At 32.7% G+C, this 20,035-nt stretch overlaps 2 protein-coding genes across 2 annotated transcripts in view; both read left to right on the top strand.

Moving 5' to 3' along the window:
• Positions 1-16,682, top strand: part of LOC124454937 (E3 ubiquitin-protein ligase rnf213-alpha-like) — a 42,327-nt gene extending 25,645 nt beyond the window's left edge. The window contains exons 24-60 of the mRNA XM_047005689.1: positions 38-165; positions 672-746; positions 866-972; positions 1,450-1,585; positions 1,765-1,960; positions 2,150-2,411; positions 2,523-2,696; positions 3,014-3,155; positions 3,984-4,149; positions 4,347-4,518; positions 4,901-5,010; positions 5,407-5,601; positions 5,764-5,886; positions 6,247-6,364; positions 6,599-6,834; positions 6,931-7,013; positions 7,239-7,396; positions 7,611-7,712; positions 7,797-7,955; positions 8,268-8,428; positions 8,692-8,914; positions 9,143-9,495; positions 9,800-9,952; positions 10,128-10,290; positions 10,365-10,432; positions 10,543-10,675; positions 11,311-11,418; positions 11,679-11,764; positions 11,984-12,212; positions 12,596-12,606; positions 13,306-13,363; positions 13,657-13,860; positions 14,192-14,328; positions 14,396-14,810; positions 15,205-15,376; positions 15,467-15,916; positions 16,618-16,682. Coding sequence (XP_046861645.1) covers positions 38-165; positions 672-746; positions 866-972; positions 1,450-1,585; positions 1,765-1,960; positions 2,150-2,411; positions 2,523-2,696; positions 3,014-3,155; positions 3,984-4,149; positions 4,347-4,518; positions 4,901-5,010; positions 5,407-5,601; positions 5,764-5,886; positions 6,247-6,364; positions 6,599-6,834; positions 6,931-7,013; positions 7,239-7,396; positions 7,611-7,712; positions 7,797-7,955; positions 8,268-8,428; positions 8,692-8,914; positions 9,143-9,495; positions 9,800-9,952; positions 10,128-10,290; positions 10,365-10,432; positions 10,543-10,675; positions 11,311-11,418; positions 11,679-11,764; positions 11,984-12,212; positions 12,596-12,606; positions 13,306-13,363; positions 13,657-13,860; positions 14,192-14,328; positions 14,396-14,810; positions 15,205-15,376; positions 15,467-15,916; positions 16,618-16,682 — 6,031 coding nt within the window. The remainder of the gene's footprint in view (positions 1-37; positions 166-671; positions 747-865; positions 973-1,449; positions 1,586-1,764; positions 1,961-2,149; positions 2,412-2,522; positions 2,697-3,013; positions 3,156-3,983; positions 4,150-4,346; positions 4,519-4,900; positions 5,011-5,406; positions 5,602-5,763; positions 5,887-6,246; positions 6,365-6,598; positions 6,835-6,930; positions 7,014-7,238; positions 7,397-7,610; positions 7,713-7,796; positions 7,956-8,267; positions 8,429-8,691; positions 8,915-9,142; positions 9,496-9,799; positions 9,953-10,127; positions 10,291-10,364; positions 10,433-10,542; positions 10,676-11,310; positions 11,419-11,678; positions 11,765-11,983; positions 12,213-12,595; positions 12,607-13,305; positions 13,364-13,656; positions 13,861-14,191; positions 14,329-14,395; positions 14,811-15,204; positions 15,377-15,466; positions 15,917-16,617) is intronic.
• Positions 16,683-16,721: 39 nt separating this feature from the next.
• LOC124454086 (E3 ubiquitin-protein ligase RNF213-like) overlaps positions 16,722-20,035 on the top strand; it is a 49,885-nt gene continuing 46,571 nt past the window's right edge. The window contains exons 1-8 of the mRNA XM_047004895.1: positions 16,722-16,789; positions 16,944-17,153; positions 17,371-17,588; positions 17,912-18,020; positions 18,323-18,423; positions 18,715-18,891; positions 19,191-19,433; positions 19,896-20,007. Coding sequence (XP_046860851.1) covers positions 16,754-16,789; positions 16,944-17,153; positions 17,371-17,588; positions 17,912-18,020; positions 18,323-18,423; positions 18,715-18,891; positions 19,191-19,433; positions 19,896-20,007 — 1,206 coding nt within the window. The 5' untranslated portion in view covers positions 16,722-16,753. The remainder of the gene's footprint in view (positions 16,790-16,943; positions 17,154-17,370; positions 17,589-17,911; positions 18,021-18,322; positions 18,424-18,714; positions 18,892-19,190; positions 19,434-19,895; positions 20,008-20,035) is intronic.

The raw sequence follows: 20,035 nt of genomic DNA, 5'->3' as shown, positions 1-20,035 counted from the left end.
CTCAACAACTTTATTAATGTTCATTGATTGACTTTAGACCCATTGATGAAGAACAAAGCATCTCTCCACTCACCAATTTCAATGAACCGTACGTTCATAACGAGGAGGACAGATATTTGTCGTTAGAGGTTTTAGCGGCTGTTTTGGAAGTGATTTCAAAAACAGGTTTGATTAACTAAAATCATCTACACGCATAGAGAGGAAATATATAAACAAGTAAATGCTAACGCATATTGTTATTAGTTTCATCCACAACACTTTATTATTTTTTTAAATTATAGTCTTTTGCACTACCAATACGTTTTAACACAATCTAGATGAAGCACTATTTTCAATTCAGGATTTGTTTAATTTGTACATAACTAGGACAAACAAACACTGGCATAAAAACATTTACTATGTTGCAAGCAATTTAAGCGAAGGACAGATCATGTAGATTAGTGCAATTGATAATGTCAAGATATATTGATTCAAGAAAAGTCAACTTTGGTTGGTGTTGTTTTCATACATTTTACATCCAGTTGGAATTTTTATGAATTGCATTAAACAAGCAATCATTATAAATTCTTTTTCTAACAGAGTTTTAGTTTCTACATTGTAAGGCTAGTTAATGACCTAAAATATAAATGTTGACAGAATTATCTTTTTACTGATTTGAATATTTCATGCAGATTATAGCCAAGTAGATCGACGATTTCCTACCGTTTTTAAAGAAGGGGAGCCAAATCTATTGCTTGTCTCTAAAGGTATTTTCTTTTTCTATTGATTGGAAGTATGTAATTTTTATGGCTGTAGACATCTCATACACTTATCTTCCAAGAAAAAGAGTTTGAATAACTTTTCACAAGTGAATATTTTAAACCAGGTGAGGTATTTGGTTGCGTGGTGTCTCTTTTCATGGGAAGTGAAAATCAAACGTTACCAAGCGAAGAAGAAGTGCTCGTTTGTGATGAGAACACGACATCAGAAGAGGTACGGTTGCATTAAAGTATATTTTTCATTCATCTTCTGATTGTCTTGCATAGTATTTAATTCATTCATTATGAACTCCAAACGAAAAGATCTTACAACAGGCTTTACAAACAAATATAAATAAATCCAAGTATCAGTTTTCGTACTAGCTCCGAGCAGGGTCACATATGCTCTGTTTCGTATGAGGTTTTAAATGTTTAAACTCTTCTATAAAAATACATACAATTCGCTCAGATAGGGGTCTTGTCTAGTGTCAAAAATTTTTTATGTGTTTGTATTTCCTGAGGTTTTGTTCTTGTCTTAAATGAAAGAGAAACATATTTTTTTGTAACATTTTTAGTTTCTTGTGATTGTGTATTTGACATATAACCATTGCTAACCTTGCCTTTCATGAACTTGTTATTCGCCCTACATCAATGATATATTAAAAAGTAAACGTTTGCTTTGTAAAGATTTGTCTTAAATGGTTTAATATAGGTTGAACTATTTTGGCGACGAGCTGTAGTTGACGATACTGGCCGATTGTTTTGTCTTGTTAATGCAGATCTTTTGGACTTTAACGTCAGTCAAGAAGCACTGCGTTTACTTGATTTTTTAACGCAAGGACAGTCCAGTAAGTTAATGCACTTTCAACGATACAGCATTGTATTTTATTGGTACTCATTCAATGCCAACATTCAACCTCCCCCCAATGAACGTTTTTTATCTGTTTAATTGAAAGCATTGTCATTGACATTTTGATTCAAGTGATTTATTGGAGAATGTCATTTTTTACTTCTTTTTATATCTCAGAATATCACTTGGTCGTAATATGCAGTATTGAAAATGATAAATCGAATATGGTGAGAACATTAGATCCCTATCGTCGCTCATTTCCTCCACTAACGTCATTGGAAGGTGTCCAAAGATATCTGAAAGAAAAACTTGTTTGTACAAATCAACTTATAAACAATGCTTTCATGCCAGCAGCTATTGTAGATGAAGAAAGGTATGTATTATATAAGCGTCTTTTTATTCGCTAAACATTAATATTTTTTGGCATGCCATGGAATGTAGCTATATTTGATTTTGAAAGGGAAATTGGTTTTGGATAAGAGGTCTTAAAGATTTTGTCAAAAAATTTGGCATTGAAACACGTGCAAAAAGTGTAGCTAGAAAACTGTTTTTCTTTTTATAGCTCATGTGTGCGTTTTATCCAGTCATCTAGAGCAGGAATGGGGAAAAGTTTGATTGTAAAACGTCTTACTAAACAATTAGAAAAAAGTCTTTCAAGCACTATAAAGAAAAATTCCAGAAATTTCCAATCATCATTGTGTTGTACTATCCCAGTCCATGGAGTGTGTGTTGAGGGCAATTCGATAACTCGTCACCTCCTTTCACATGCTCCAAAAAGATATGCTCCTGTTTCAAGAATTTTTCATCTAGACATTTCTCAATCAGTAAGTTGTACAATTACAGCTAAGTGAAAAAAGTTTGAAATGAAAATGAAGATATTTTAATGAGGAATTCCTATTGTCTTAGAAACAAATGTAACAGTAAAATTTTTCAAGGTATCAAAAGGACTTGATGACTTTCTGTTTAAACTGTTGATCCTTGGATCTGTCAAAGATAACAATGGAAATATTTGGCGAAGAAAAACAACCGATTTGTATATTGTTGAACACACAACTGACAAGACATTTGCGATGTTAACATCTGATAATTTTCCTACGAATCAAAATCCGGTACACATTTTCATATTTTATTTGATTTTTACAAAAATGAGCATTCATGTTCATTTAAGAGATTATCCAAAGTCATAGTTGTAGTTTTTGCTAATATACAAATACTTAGTAAGTTCTTTTAATTTTCGTTACAATTAAAATAAACATTTTGCTAAAACACTCAGCTTTGCTGCACTCAAGTTATTTCCATTTATTATTTAGTTGATAAAAAATGTTTGTTGTATTGATATTTTGTCGTTATCATTTATTCGATATTTCTAAAGTATCTAAATTTTGTTTTTAGCCTAAGCTAGTATAAAATATTGAGATTTGCTCAGTATTCAAAAATTACTATCACTTATATCCGTAGAACTCACGAAACGACCGTCAAGTGGCAAGTATTCGTTCATGAAGTTTTACCACGCATCCATTGTCTTTCACCAAGGGAAACATTAAGAAATTTGCAATTACGAAGAGATGGTAAGAAATATTTTAACATACATGACTTCGCCTGAGGAGCCAAAGATAACATTTTCCACAAAGGGTGAATAGAAAAAATATATGCCAAGACAATGGTCTCTTAAAAAAATGCACTCGGACATAGAAAAACAGCTAGTATTGGAATTTTTAAGAACGCAATATTTTTTCATAGTGTGAGAACTGTTATTAAAAGTCCTTCAAAATAGGCCTTGCTTTTATCAACGCAACAAATTAAAACTTGGATTTTTTTCCCGTTTTCACGAATCAAACCGAGATTTATTACTTTACTTCCACCTATAAGAGTCAACGTACTAGCTGTTTATAGTAATTTATGCAAATTTCCCACAATGCACTCAAGCTCTTGAAATTTCGATAGCTTGCGCGACACAATCTATATTTTAACTCATGGTTACGAGTAATTTTTGTGCACATGGCTTGTGTTAATTTTTACCACGGTTTTCTCACTAGAAAAAACTTGTAAGTATATTTTCAAAAATTTCAAAGCCAACTGTGCCAAATTACGTGAAAGTGCTTAGAAACACAAAAAATCACCTTTATGCCTAAAGGACTTGTATCAACAGTTCACTTTTGTACTCTCAGTACTACATATGATATGGCATTTATCATTTGATAACATTTGATTTTCACATAAAAAAATTGTATTGTTCATGCTGTCTTTTCAATACATACTTATTATCAATTCATGTCATGAATTGAATGGTGTTGATGTTGGTAGTTTTTGACGTTACAATACATAATCGTTCTTTCAATACTTTTAAAGACGCATATATTTTTTCTACTTCACTAAAATGTTTGAAAAATATTTAGGAGATACGAGCTTCGACAGAGAGCAATTCAACAGTGATGAATATCAACGAGCTTTACAATATTTGTTGCAAGTATCCACTGGCGCTAACTTGGACAATTTTTCATTTATAAATGATCCTCGTGTTGCTGTAAGCGATCCAAATAAAGCGTTGACTATTTTGATCCAGTAAGTAAATGTCATTTGTATAAAGCGAGTGTGGTACGTATTTAATCATATATATTTTGTCTCCAACATTAACATAATTTGATTTTTCTTAGATTTGAGGTTTTTAATTCATAATGCACTGCTGTAGTTTTTTTTTTGTTTCATTTACTTTTTTGAATGGCTGCATTTATAGATATATGGATTTTCATTTCATTCAGATACTGTGGAATACGCAATCCATTATGGGCCGAGCTTCATCACTTTGCTAACTTTTTAAATGTTCAACTCCATGATTGTGAGGAAAGTGTCTTTTGTGATACTAACTTGGTTGGAGATTTGTTGCAAGGTTTTAAGACGTTTGCCGTGCGTTTTATGATCCAAATGTCACGGGTAAGATTTACATTTTCACGTAGTTTTTCAATAGTTAGCTTAACTTGTAGCGACCATTGTTTCATTGCTTGTAAAATTTCTTCTGTTCAACGTTGAATCACTCCCGCTTGTCTTGACTTATGAAAAGATTTCTAATTTTGTGTTCACATAGGCACTTAGCTGAACAATTGCACAAATTTCTACTTTTACAAATTACTTTTTGCAATTTTGATCTTAACTTTTTACACATTTCAAATACACTGTTAATTTTATATTAAATGTTATCTATACTGGTTTAGAGATTATAGAGATGCTTTTGTTTTAAGTTTAGCTAGTTTAAAATAGATGATTCTACCTTGTTCATCAAGTTTTTTTTAGCTCGTTTAAATGTTTTTTATTCTAGGACTTCGCTACCAGATCGCTAAGTGATCGCAATTTGGGTATTGATGACACTGATGAGGTGGTAAATGACGATCTAGAGCCCTTTCAAATACGTCGACGTTGGGAATTAAGGTACATTTGAAATAACTCAATAGAGTTTTGCGTGCATGTGACGTCAAAACGACCATGTTGGAAGGTTACACCAAAACGCCGATGCATGAAATCAACCTAAATGAGATTCCACTATGTGGGATTTTCTACCAACATGGCGAACGTTGAAAACATTCTAAGTTTTAATGTAAAACTATTCAAATAAGTTTATCTAAACAGTATAATGTGTCTTCTCATTGAACTCCATGTCCTAACAGTGATCTACTTTTGTAAATACTAAATATATTCAATGCATGGCAACAATGAATGAGAATGATACAGACCTTTTTCTTTAATCACTGTTGAGTTATTATCATTCTCTGTAAAACATAATTCTTGTGGTTATTTCTCATTTTTAAATGTTTAATTTTCTTTCAGTTCGCATCCATATATTTTCTTCAACTTTGATCGTCATAGTATGACGTTTTTGGGATTCTTGTTGAATGATAACGGAGACCTGCTGGACCCTGGAAATAGAACTATTTTAGAACAACGTTTGATGCCAACCACTTTAAGAGGTCAACTGAAGGTGCAAGGGGTAGATTTTGATGTAAACTACGAAATAGGTGGACGGTTAGTTTGTTATTATTGACAAACAAGACGAAGATACAATCTTGTTTACATAGTTTGGAGTAGAGATTTTTTCTTGTAAAAAACCGAAGTTTTAAAAAAAAGTGAATAACTTTTATTGCCATGGCAACGGCATTAACCGTTAGGTGTATGGTTATTTTCTAGTGATGTGAGGATTAACGACTTATGTCAGGTCATGGGTATTGATTATCCTCATGATCCTGATCCAACGTACGAGCTTACCACTGACAACGTTGAGAAAATTTTGGCCATTCACATGAGATTTAGGTAAATTGAGTAAAATTTGGTACACATTTTTCACAGTATATTACAGGACGCTAAATATATACACAAAAATGTTGAAATTGTCATTTGTCTATTTTGTTTTTGTTTTAATCGAAAGAAATGAAAACTTTCCATGCACGAGAATACCATACTGATTTTAGCTGAAAAACTCCATATTTATTTTGAAGATTTTATCTCAGTAGACATACCATTTATATGTATAAGCATGGTAAGAAATAAATATCTCTCATCTCTTGTCTTTGAATTTGGAAATACGTCAGTAAACATCCTTGTTGCATTGATTGAATCACTGCAACTTGGACAATATGTAACGCACGTTCTTCTTTTCTTGTTTTGGAATAGATGTGGCATTCCTGTCATTATCATGGGAGAAACGGGTTGTGGTAAAACAAGATTGATACGATTTATGTGTCAGCTTCAGGCTGGACTTGATGGACCAAAGAACTTACTTCTCATGAAGGTTTGCGAATTTGATTTTTTAGCCGCAAACAATTCTAAATTACGAGTCTTACTAGACTTCCATTGATCTTGTTACTGCATTTTTCATAAAATTTGAGTTACTTGTGATGCTATAATGTATTTGGCAAAACAGGATCATTCATTTTGAAGGAAACGTAACTTTCTAGGGAATGTTTGCATCTGTAAAAATTCTCACCTAGATATCGATCACAGTTGCTCAATTGTGTTTAAACAGGTTCATAGCGGAACAAGCTACGACGAAATAGAGAAGAAAGTCGCAGAGGCGGAAATTTTGGCTTCATGTAACCAAAAAATAAATGTTGACACAATTTTGTTCTTTGATGTAGCAAATACAACAGATGCAATTGATCTCATCAAAGAGATAATGGTTGATCGACGAGTGAAGGGCCGATATATCGATCCAAAATTGACTAGTCTTCATTTTATTGCTGCGTGTAATCCATACAGGAAGTTGGTTTTTAATTTTAAATTTGTGTTGTTTTTTAAATATCCTCGTAATTAAATGTATCAAACATTTATAAAGTTATCACTATTACTTTATTTAAGACACACTGACGAGATGATTAAAAAATTGGAATCAGCTGGTCTGGGTTACCATGTTTCTGCTGACGAGACTGAAGATAAACTAGGTATGGAATTAAATTAGTGTAACGAATAATTGTTCCTTTATCATAATTAATAAAAAACCCGTAATCTTTGTTTTGAAACGTGACAACTATATCTAATAATCATAAAATTGATTTTTTCTTCGCAAATTTGCAGATAAAGATCATTTTGTATAAATGAAGTTTTATGTTTGATTTATTCACTTTGAATTTATAAATACATTATGATGTTATATTTATCTTTCCCAGGCTCCATTCCTCTCCGTCAGCTCGTGTATCGTGTCCATCCTTTACCTGAAAGTTTGAGACCTCTTGTCTGGGACTTTGGTCAGCTGACGGATCACACTGAGGAACTATATACCAGACAAATAGTGAAGAGATATGTGACCACTCCTTCAATAATACCGGTAAGTTGTTTTTCACGTTGTTGTTATTAACATTGAAAGATGAACATGATAAACCAATTACAATGAAATAACTATGCAACAAAGTATATGTGTTATCATAATACAAATTTATATGCTTTATCAACCGATGAACATGACCAACAAATAAACATTGAAATATTACCTATCGAATAGTTATACACAAAATATATATGTCAACATTTTACAATTCAAGACATCTGCTACATCCGATGAAAAAATAAGTGGAAACGATGTCCAAGCTTCATGTATTGCTAAAGTTTTGTCATCTTCCCAACAATACATGCGGAAACAAAAGGTAGAACATTAAAGATCTTTTCAAGGGCCATTTAAATGTCGAGTCAATTTATGATCCACACACATTTTCCTCTCTTTTGATTAGAACGAATGTAGCTTTGTCAGCCTTCGTGATGTTGAACGAACAATGACAGTAATAAACTGGTTTTACCACAATTATAATTTAATAATGAAAATCATTAATGATTCTCACCGAGAGGAATATGATTCCAGTGACAGTAAAGAAGAAGATGAGGAAAGTTTGGTAAGATTAAGTTTAGTTTTATGGTACACGAAAAACGTTTATGAATTATAGTCGTGTGATGTTATTTGGCTTGGGTTCTATAAACCCAACAGCTATAATTGTTGGTAATTTCCTTTTTCTGGCAAGTCAAATTTACTTGAAACAATATGTCATTGTACCATGTCCAGAACTCACATCTCAATTTTATAAGCTTATTTTGTATTCAAATTTGCTCACAGTTTAATATACTGTTTCTGTATTTGTTGTCAACCATGATAATATTTACGGTCAACACAATTATCAACACTAAAATGATTATCCCTTTTTCTTTAGCCTTTAAATCGTATTGTGTTTTCCATCGTCCAAGGTATTGGTGTTTGTTATTATGCACGACTAAATGAAAGACATGCGTATTGCCGGTACATCATCAAGTATTTTGACAAATCATGCCCACTTCCTGGAGGTGTTAAAAGGATGAAGGATGAAATAGTAAAGTAAGATCCTTAAGTGTTAATGACCTAGATGTTTATAAGAATCTCTCTCATAATTTGCACTGTATTTTTGTGACTTTTATACGTACGTGCCTTACTCAAACAAAGCCTGATGAAGCGGCATTATAACTCATTTTGTAATTGTCAATTTGAAATTATAATTGAATGTTGTATTTACGTGAAGTAAATGACGATAGTTGACGAACTTAGCTGATATGATTCCATTCTTGGAACTTGGTAAATATATAAATGTTTTTTTACAAAAGGTGTCAACGAACGTTTTTGCACGATGTGGAACTTGGCCAGAATATTGCAAGAAATACAGCACTTTGTGAAAATGTTTTTATGATGGCGATATGTGCAGAACTACGAATCCCATTGTTTGTAGTTGGTAAACCAGGAAGCTCAAAGTCTCTAGCAAAAGATGTAATATCAACTAACATGCAAGCTGGAAAGTCTAACGACGAATTGTTTAAGAATTTGAAACAGGTTAGAAAGTTTTTTCACCATTTCCAAACGTTTTTTTTCTATAAGAACAAGCTACCTTAAGCTTCCAGCTGACTGTCCTAAATTTAAGTAATGATTTTTTACTATTCGTGGCGCTAGATAGCTTTTTTTCTATAGTTTTGATTGAAACTCGTTAATGTTCTTTCCTGGCTGTCTTGCTCATAGTTATATGTAAAGAGTATAATAATCCATATTTTAAAATATATTTAGATTCACATGCACTCGTATCAATGCAGCCCTTTATCTACACCTGAAGGTATCATCTCCATCTTTGAACAATGTTCCCAACTTCAGAAAGACAAAGATTTGAGCAAGTTCGTCTCCGTAGTTGTGTTAGACGAGATTGGTTTAGCAGAAGATTCACCATTGATGCCACTGAAGACACTTCATCCATTACTTGAAGACGGTACAGCCACTTCTGAAGAATCTGGAAAGACACTTGATCATAACCGTGTAGGTTTTATAGGTTTGTCAAACTGGGCTTTAGACCCCGCAAAAATGAATCGTGGAATAATGTTGAGTAGAGGAGCCCCAAGCAAAACTGAACTTCTGGACAGTGCAAGGTTTGTAGTAAACATAGTGATTTAACTTCAATAAAATCTCATTTAAGAATATGAAATTGACTTACATAACTGGTCACCTGTGATCTTTTCTAAAATACTTTTTCAGTATGTTTTTTATTAATTCCAACGAAAACTTGTATGACTATTGCTGCAAGTATTGTAAACGCTGATAAAACATTTTTTTGAATTTTGTAGCAATCACCACCTTTAACGTATTGCAAATAAGACTTGTGAACAAAACATAAAATGATTTTTTCTTTACAAGTGTATAAATTACTGTTCCTGGTCATTACAAATTTTTTAGGGGTATATGTTCTTGCAATGATGATGACAATATAGAAGGAATCATGAAAAAGTTGTGCGAAGGATATTTTGATTTGTATGAAGAGCAGAAAGTCTCCAAAACTTTAGAAAACGCTCAAAAAGACGAATTCTTTGGTCTGAGAGACTTTTATAGGTATGAATGTGTTTTTGTACTCTATATTTTTATTTCAAAGTACATCAAAACAATTTGTACGAATAGATGCTGTATATGTTGGCTTTAAGCTTAGCGTCTACATTTTATAATGTAATTTTAAATTGGAACTATCTTCTGTAAAAAACACTGCGTTTGTACTTTGTTCTTTGAATAGTCTTGTAAAGATGGTAAATGGATCAGCTAGAGTTACTAATGATGGTGCTTGGATTGGTGATACTAAATTAGAGCAATGCATCAGAAGAAATTTTAGTGGTTTGGATGATCTTAATCCTGTTAAAATATTTAGTCAACATTTCCAAGAGCTTGAACATATAAAGGTAATGTACTACGCATACAATAGAAAAAACTTGTTAAAGTTTTGGAATATTAATTTATTCTGCAATGTTCTTAGACTCCTTCACCGGAATGTCTTCCCGTCTGTCTTATTCATAACAGTTTGGGTAGAACAGAGAATGAAGGGTATTTCATATAAAATTGTTCATACTTTAGTCATGTACCAAGCTACCAGTGCACAAATGACTCTTGTGATATTATCTCAATTCTTACATCCATACGTATTAAAATTTCAGAGAAAGTCGTTATTTACTTGTTTTGACTGAGAACTATGCAGCATTGAGATTACTACAAGGCAAGGACTTTCATAAGCATGAGCCTGAAGTGATTTTTGGCAGCAGTTTTCCAAAAGATCAACAATACACACAGGTATATATAATTGAAAATTGGGCTTTCTGGAAATAAGTAGTATATTGCTCTTATTCTATTACTTTAAACTTTTTTTTAACAAAGAATAGTTATTTATATTGAATTTGTAAATACTTTGCACGGATAGCCTGAAAGCCAAGTTAGAACACGTTGTTTAATCACAATAGTTTCCTGACACTTAAAATTAATGATTTTGTAGAGTTTGATGCAATCAATTATATAAAATGGTCAAATTTAAACTTTATGTCTCTTGCCTATGCTATAAAAATATGAAGCATTTTTTCTTGTCAAAATGCTGTTATATTGCAAACATTGAAGAAACTCAAAAGTTCAAAACGTGAAACGTTTCTCGTTTTCTCGTGCCTATTTTTCTCAATTTTCAATTGGTGTGAATATAGCTGCATATCAACTGTAAGACTAATGCTGTTTGTTTTGAATTTTTGTCTTTTCTATTGTTGAAATAAGCTATAACAGCTTTGATATTTTTTTGATAACTTTTTCGATATGTTTGACGTTGGTAAAACACACACAAGACACCTATAATCAATTCAATAAGTTACTGGACGTTTGGGAAAACTAACCATTGATGTATAAAGCCATGTCTGCAAGTGGACTTAATATGATATCAATTATAGATTTGTCGAAATATTAATCGTATTAAAGTGTGCATGGAAACAGGAAAAATGGTGATTTTACTAAACTTGGAAAGTCTCTATGAAAGTCTTTATGATGCTTTAAACCAGGTTAGCATAATGAATGCTGTAACTGCATGGTGATTCGGAATACTCTAAATTTCAAAGTGTAGAGGAAACACCGTATAGGTGTAAATGCCAATGACCAGGTGGAGCTCGTTTTTAGTGTGGGACTATGGGGTATTTTACACGTGTCAATATGAATTTTCTTTATTTATCAGCATTTTTTCATTTTGCTAGTTAATGCTATATTCGGAGGAATAGTTTCAGCTATAACTAAATAATAAACTTTGTACCTATATCTTTTGTAGTATTACGTGTATCTAGATCAACAAAAGTACGTCGATCTAGGCCTTAGAAACCACAGAGTCAAGTGCCGTGTTGCTGACAATTTCAAGTAAATTTTTTTGTGTGATGCACATTCTTTTTAAGAAAAATCAATAACGGTTATTGTATCTACTTTATTACATACTATAAGCGCTGGAACAGTGTTTTTGTTTCACTTCAATTCATTGCACCACTTCCTATAGATAATTCATTATGGTTTTATATTGTTGGGACAAATTTTTTCCCAAGTTTTGTCTCAAATGACATAAACTTCTACTTCATATTCTAGATTGATAGTGATTGCTGAAAAAGATGACGTTTACATGCGCTTTCCAATTCCTCTTATTAATCGTCTTGAGAAACATTTGTTGGTGATGTCAAGTGGTTTGACTAAACGTCAAACCGATTTGGTTGAAGAACTGGAGAAGTGGGTTGCAAAATTCTCTAAAGCAAACAACGAATATTCATCACAAGAAAGGTGTATTAGATTATTTGACAAACCATTCCTATTCAATGAAGTCCGAAAGAGCACTTTTATGGACTTCATCTATTAATTTTTTGCCTTGCCAATTGAATTTGTCGTACAATTTTCGTCAAATTTTGTGAAATTCCTTGTTTTTACTGAATAAGCACGATAATATTTGCATCCCACAATCAAACTTACGGACTGCCAATGTTTTTGATCGGAATTTTTTAATTGATATATAAAGACATCGATTAATGTTTAAGAAATTTTTTTCAATATTACCTAGACAATAAGTGTATAGAGTTTAAATAAACATTCCTGACATCGGATTGGAGAGGGTTTTTATCTAGGAATCATTTCAGACTCAAAGATATATCATTAAAAAAAATTTATTTGCATGAACGAAATCACTGAACAATGAACATTATCATATAGGGTCTCATCAAGTTTGTGATAAGTTTTATTTTTTAAGTTTTGCAACGTGGAAAATAAAGTTAAGAGATTTGTAATGTTTATTGCTCCTTAGATTTAGAGAGAATATTCCAGAAATATAAAAAATGCAGTTGAAAAATAAATGAAACAAAAATGTTATGTTCACGATCGTCAACTTTAAGTTTAGTCAAGCTATTAAAAGAGAAAAAAATAATACTAAGAAATTGCAGAAATAATGCTGTGGGTATGCAATAGCTAGTTGGGTTTTCAACCAGCTTCGTTGATAAGCATGTAATTTTATAAGAGTGCCAGTACTTTTGTCTACCCCTTGTAACTTGTTTATGTCTTGCTTGTTCATACTTGTTTCATGATTGTATTATGTTTTTATGAATTGAATGCATATGTTCATATATATATAAAGAAGCAATAAATGCCATGATGATTTATACAAAATTTCAGACAATATTTCTACATGTCGGAATGAAAATGAAACAATAAAACACGTATAAATTGAACTAACACCTAAATTCGTATTCACAGTTTGAATTATGCGATGCCTAATTCCCATTTTTCTTAGTGTGCATGCGTGTTAGGAAAGTTGCAATCAACTCAAAGTTGCATCTACATGCACCAAAAAACCTTAGAAATAACTCAGATATTATTTCCAATTTTTAGTTTTTTTGGACCAGGTGATTGTTTGTTGGTTATCACAGCGATACAGCAGCTAATGTCGTGATTCAAAAATTTGAGTTTGGTTACTCTGATATTAAGGTGTGCTGGTAGAAGCATTTAGCATTCCAGCAATATTTCAAAGTATAGTATTCTTGGTGTAACAAAAAAATACCAAGAATAATAAATTTACGTTTTTGCTATGTATATATATGAATTGCAAGTACGAAAAAGAATTTTTAATATTTAGTTTAAAACTTCACAAGAGGTCATATATTTCACATGTCACAGTTGTGGTTTACTATATCTTTCTTCTCACTTTTTTGTTTCCATCTGCAATTATTAATTTGCGAATATCACAGACCATTAAAGCTATAAAATTTGTTGTTTATTAGATACTTGAAGATTCAAAGAAAACCCTTTTACAATGTGCATCTCCTGATGCAATTGCCAGACTCACAGTATCACAGTTAAAAGACAAAGCCATCGAAATTCGTAGGGAATATTACCAAAATCAACAACACGGAAGTTTGAAGAAATATTTAGTTCATTGTTTTCAAACAAAAGGCAGCACAGCAGACAGTGGCTCTCTCGTTCAGGTTTCAAGTATATGACATATATTTTTTATTTCTTCAAAATAAACAGCATGCAAAGTTTTTCGTGCGATTTTTAATGAAGAGAAATTAACTTCATTTTATCATAGTATCAAACCAAACAGTAGTTTCACTCTATTGAAATTTTTTGTGTTACGCATATCGTATTACGCATGTCATTAGCATAGTGCAGCCATTAAATTTTCCGACCAATAGAAGAGCTGAGGTAACTAGCAGCAACCAATAATCTAATTAAATATGCAGCAGCCAGTTTCACAGCGACGTAGCCCTGCTGCTTGTTTCTATGCTGTGATTTTACTGTTGAATTATTTTACAGATAACCACCCACTCGCGACTTTTATCGGAAGCAAATGCTCGTGCTATAGCAGCTGAAGCTGGTTTCCTAGGCTGGCAATCACGATGTATAAGTCTTCAAGAATTTCATACGGAGCAACAATTTGTCAAAACTTTGGAGTAAGTCTATTATTTTGTTTTTTTAAAGTTTTACCTCATTGTAAACTCATAAATTTATATTGATTAGCGATTTCTTCATCAAACTTGGAGGTGCTGAAGGACTCCTATTGGTGCAGTGTGATGACGGGGAGAAAAATTCAAATCTTATTGCGTGCAGTCGTTATCTTGTTGATCAAACACGTCGTATATCTTTGGAAACGTTTAACCCGAAACCCGTTCATATTATTTTTATCATCCAGTTGCCGAGAATTGCTGGTGGCTGTCAGCATTTTGTGGGATTTCAAGGTGGAAAATGGAGATGTGTCCATATTGACGAACTTCTTGAGGCAAATGAAAAGTTACCGCAAATTGAACTACTTGTTAATCGATCTGTTAGTGATCTTTTTAATTTAAATGTTTCCTCAAATAATAATCTTGATCTCGGAGACATACGGCTATCACTAAATGATGACCTTGAATCACCGACAGACAGTGATGTGCAGGTAAGACTAACTGACAAGGTTCTATAAAAATGTTGTTTTACACTCTTATGCATTTATAGATCTTGGAACAAAGTGTGCAAACTAGGTAGCTAGTGAGAAAATTCAGGCTGCGAGCAGGCTCATTGGTAGCCTTCAACAAAAATATACAATCTTTACGTATATATTATACTAATGGCCAATTTTTACGACATTTTATTACATTTAATTCATCGAAAGTGATCTATTTAAAGATTGGTTGATCTATTTAAAGCTCAATATAGATGAAAATGAGGCATTTTTGAAAAAATAAAAGATACCGTGATTTTTTTACGAAATAAACAAATTTATCAACCTTCCTCAGCAGTTTTCTATCGCTTTGATTAGAAATTTTCTTTATCATTATTTGATTATATAGAATATTGAGGAGAATTTCTACGAAGAAAATATACGTCCCACTGTCTTGCTGAGGAACTGCATGCAAACTGCTGCTGCAAGAGTCTTTGACGAATCTAATGACGTCTTGAGAGCCACAAAACGAATTGAGATATTACTGGATTGCTTACCTGCCGAAGATGGAGATGAAACAGGTTTCTAACAATTTTGTAGTTTTTCTTTTAGTGGCTGAAATTTACTGCGGGACATACGTATATACGAGGTACATTTTTTGTTTGTTTTAGACCTATCAAACATTCTTGTTGCTCGTATGTATAAACTGCTCCACGAGCGTGATGAAAGATGCTTTGATGATCAAAGGCTTTGGCTTCAAGAGGAAGCGCTATGTCAGGGACATCTACAGGAAACTGGCACATTTAGGAAAGCTTTATGGCAAAAATTATCGTCAATTGTCTCTCCTATTTTGTCCGAAGTTATTGCGTATTGTGATCGTAATAAAAACCTCAACTTGCTTCTTGAAGAAAACACTTGGACACGAAAGTTATGGCTTGAAATGTTAAAGGAAGACAACCTTACGGCAATAACCTATGAATCATTCATTTCACCTGTATCCGGTAGGCTACGAGAACGAGCAACTGTGTTGAGCAGTGGAGTTGGACATCGTTTTGAAGGAAAATTTCCATTCTCCTGGATAATTAAAGATATTGTTCACGTTCTTTCGTTGCAAGTTGGGGGTATGTAGAAATTTTATCGTGTTTTCCTCTACGTTTTACGGCTGTTTGGTTTGCTTTGATTAAGCGAGCGTCGGGCTATTTAGTTCTAGGTTGATCGTTCAGTGACTGCTGTAGTTTTTGAAAATTTAACAAAAATATAAAATATTAATTGGAAAATACAAAGACACCCTTAAAGCCAACATCAAGTGCTTCAACATTGACCCAAACACCTGGGAGGAGTTCGCGGGAGACAGACTGCAGTGGAGGCATCTATGCTCCCAGGGCGTTCGGAACTTCGAAGCCGGTAGTGCAGCCGCCATCAAGGAGAAAAGGGCCCGAAAGAAGCAACGCTCTGCCCCTCTTGTCTCGTACCCCTGCAGCGTTTGCGGGCGTTTGTGTGCATCACAAATTGCCCTCCATTCACACATGAGGTCCCACTCTCGCAGATAGACCTGCATGCCTACTCATCTGTCGCCCCGACAGGAGAGTCCATACGTACATACACATTGCTTAAGTTAAAAGGGATGTTTATATTATACTTTAAGCTTTTTAAATTCAATTGTTCACCTTTTTTTTTCAATATTTAAAAATTGTTTTATAATTTATAATAATTTGATGAACTCTGTTTGTATGGTTAGTCTCTGGGAATATATTAACGATCAAATTTTAAAATTGGTTAGAACAATTGTTCTTTCTTTCAACATATACTTTTTGCATTTCAGGAGTTATTACAAACAGATTGACGTCATTAAGAAATGTTTTGATGCTTCTCCTTTGGGAAGATTGAAGAAATTGGCATTTGAAGATCCGGATATCAAGAAGGAAGCAGCGAATTGTTATTTAAATGACTTTTTACATATGATGTATACGCCAATTGTTGAAAATGAACTGAAGGTTTGTTAACTTTAAAAATTCAATGTGCTGGCCAATGCGTTCAAAGCACAATTGTAAGAGCAACGTACGTTTTGGTCACCGGTAGTTGTAAATCAACATTTATAGAAATAGACGTATACACGTTTAAACAAATGTTATATTTTTATTTTATTAGTTGATATACGACGCTGTACTTGCGACGTCTTGGCAAATACACCAAACTTTTCATGAAAACAATGAATTTCACCTGGACATTCCTCTCATTCATTTTGCCTATTCCATGATTCAATCACGTTTGCTGAATTTCTCTGAACTTGTTCATGCATTTCCTCAAGTGGTAGAAAAACTTATGGCGTCTCCATTACGAATTATAGATTCAGAATTGGTAAGTCACTAAGTTAGTTACCCGTTGATTTGTGGAATATTCGTGCCATAGAAATATAGACGTGATATGTAATTATATACTCCACCTACCGATTTTGTTTTGTAAAATATGTACAGCAAATTTCAATACTTTATCTCCACTTCATTACAAGTATTCAAAACAGTTGCATCTGACTAAAGAACTATGTACAATTATATACTTTCTCCCACCATTTTAGTGCCTAGATGCAGTGGCTCTTCAGTGCTGTCTAGAAGAACTGGAGCCTAATTTAAATGATTTTACGAGTCTTCGTAAACGAAAGACGTGGTGTAATCAAGTTCAATGTCTACGTCCAATCATTCAGGTTATGAAAGCGTCAATAACGGACAGTGGGAACTCAAAAAATGTTGTTCCTCTTTTGCCAAAAAAATCTGAGCAGATTTTGAAAGTTTGTTGGTAAGTGTCAATTGATCTTTGGATATAATATGCAAAGAATTGTGTTTAATATATCATGGCTATGAGAAAAGGAAACTGAGTACGAACATAGTGCATGATATCATAGCAACAATCGAGTCAACTGATACATCATGTTTTATTAAAGAATTTTTATACACCTATTAAAATCTTTGATTTAATTTTTTTTTCTAAAAAATGTGGTAGAGTACAAAGAAAAATGTTCAAAATATCCTTCATTAGGTCACTATGAACTCTATGTTTTAGACATTAATTTTTAACATCTACTAAAAGTTACATTCTGTTCTTACGCGTTTTATACATAGGATCATGTTCACACGTTTGGATGTTGTACGTATGTTTATTGAACACACTTGTCCACCTGAGGATTTGAATCATACTGATGATGGTCGTAATGCTTTGAAATTGTTAAAGGTAAAGTTTTCACGTATTAGCCTAAATGCATAGATCATTTCCGTTGAATGGAATCGCCTTTTAAAAAAGCCTTTTTTATATTAAATCAAATTGAATTAATTTTTGCTATGCAGTACGGTCGAGTAAGACACAGCTTTACTGATACACCTGAAATGTCAATAAACATGTGTCCAGTTGTATTTTATGCATTATGTTAAGTTCAATAACCAAATTTTAAAGGTTACGAATTTGAAAAAGCAAAGCCACTGATTTTCAACAGCAGACTTCAATGGATTTCCTTTAGCGCCTATTTTCTTTTCTAGGCATTGGGTGAAAGTCCCGACTTAACCTCACTACGTACTATCGTTGTTATTGAAAGATTTTTGAAAGACTGCAGTAAAGATTTGCATAAACGAATTGTCAAGTAAGTATCCAGATCAAGAGTCACAGTTTTTAACATTTGTGGTAATGATCATAATTTTCATAAAATGCATGTTTATCTCTTACATTGTGGTATTAATTTTGACTAACAAACCCATTAATATACTTTTACTGTTTTAAAAGTTTATATTAAAATACACTGCATTCATTAATAAATTTTGTATCATAGCAACATATTTTGTTACCATTTATCTGCGCATTAAAGATTTCCTCAACATGGAAATTTAGTTGTATGTTCATTTCTGTTATGCTTAATGAATTATTATGGTGTTAGATTTGATGACGAATGCGCCATTTGCAAGAGATCACTTCAAGATCCTGTACAGCTACCATGTCATCACGTGTTTTGTTTATCATGCATAACCAATTGGCTTAACGATCATGACGTATGTCCTGCATGTAGACACGATGTTGGCAATGATTTTCAATTGCAAATTAATGAAACAATAAGGTAACTATTTTGTATTCAAAGCTTTACAATCAAAGTAGACATGTCTGTATTTAATGTATGGTATAAACGTTTGGTCATAAATTATGGCGTCTTGTCCAGAAAATTAACGTTCATTCTCCACTTGAATGAGTCGTTTTTGCTTTTATATATATGCTTATGAAATGAAATTATTGCTTTTTTTATTTATAGTTTTATTTAAAAGAACTTTTAGATTGATAGACTTTCTCAAACAGCTAAATTTGATAAACATGTAATTTAAAAAGTAAAATTTTCCATTTACAAGTACTTTATTTATTTAGGCTTTCGTTAGAGTTGTGGAGAAGTTTTCGTAATCGTTGCAAATCCTTTTTCATGAATGTTGTCTCTGTTTATTGCTTTGGTGATGACTTACCACAAGATGAACTTGTAAAACACTTCATTGCTTATGTGATAAACGATGAAGAATTCACAGAAGATTTTTCTCCTTTCGACGGTCACAGCATTGATGTCACTCCAGCTATAAGATCATATATTTTACAACAACTTCTTTCAATCAAAGGAAGGTATGTTGATGCTGTGAAAATAAATCAAATGATTCCACCACGTTTTAGTTACCAAAATTTTGATTACATAAAATGAGAAACGTCATTTTTTGTTTGTGTTTCTGCAAGGAAAATTAGTGATTAGTGTTATTTATGCTAAAGTTCGGGCACGATTTGCTGAGTAATAGCGATGTCTTGCGGAAATGCGTTTCAGTGGTAACATTTTTATCTACTTGTACATTGTAAGCTCTAGCTTCATCACAAGTCATCTTTATTATAATGAAAGTGTTTTTGAATTTTTATTCAATAATTTTTTGGCAAAGCACTTTTTTTCGATTGGCCAGTTAAGATAACTTACAAAAAAGCGGAGAGTTTAGGTTTTTCACGAAGAAACGATCAATATTCTAGCAGAACAGATCAATTTGCGTTGTTGCTATCAAAAAATTATTGTATTGTGTTGTATTAAAAAAATGCTTTTTTAAGGGAAAAAGAAGTTTGTACGTATTTGGAAGAATATCTCTGTCGTGCTCAAGGTTTATCTACCAACAAGGAACATTTGATGAACGTTTGCGTGTTGTTTGTTCATTGTATCGAGGTAAATTACGTTTTTATAAAATCATTTT

Source organism: Xenia sp. Carnegie-2017, unplaced genomic scaffold, assembly GCF_021976095.1.
Source record: "Xenia sp. Carnegie-2017 unplaced genomic scaffold, XeniaSp_v1 HiC_scaffold_3, whole genome shotgun sequence".
Lineage (NCBI taxonomy): Eukaryota > Metazoa > Cnidaria > Anthozoa > Malacalcyonacea > Xeniidae > Xenia > Xenia sp. Carnegie-2017.
The sequence above is the reverse complement of the archived record's forward strand: the minus strand, read 5'-3'. Positions and strand labels throughout refer to the sequence as shown.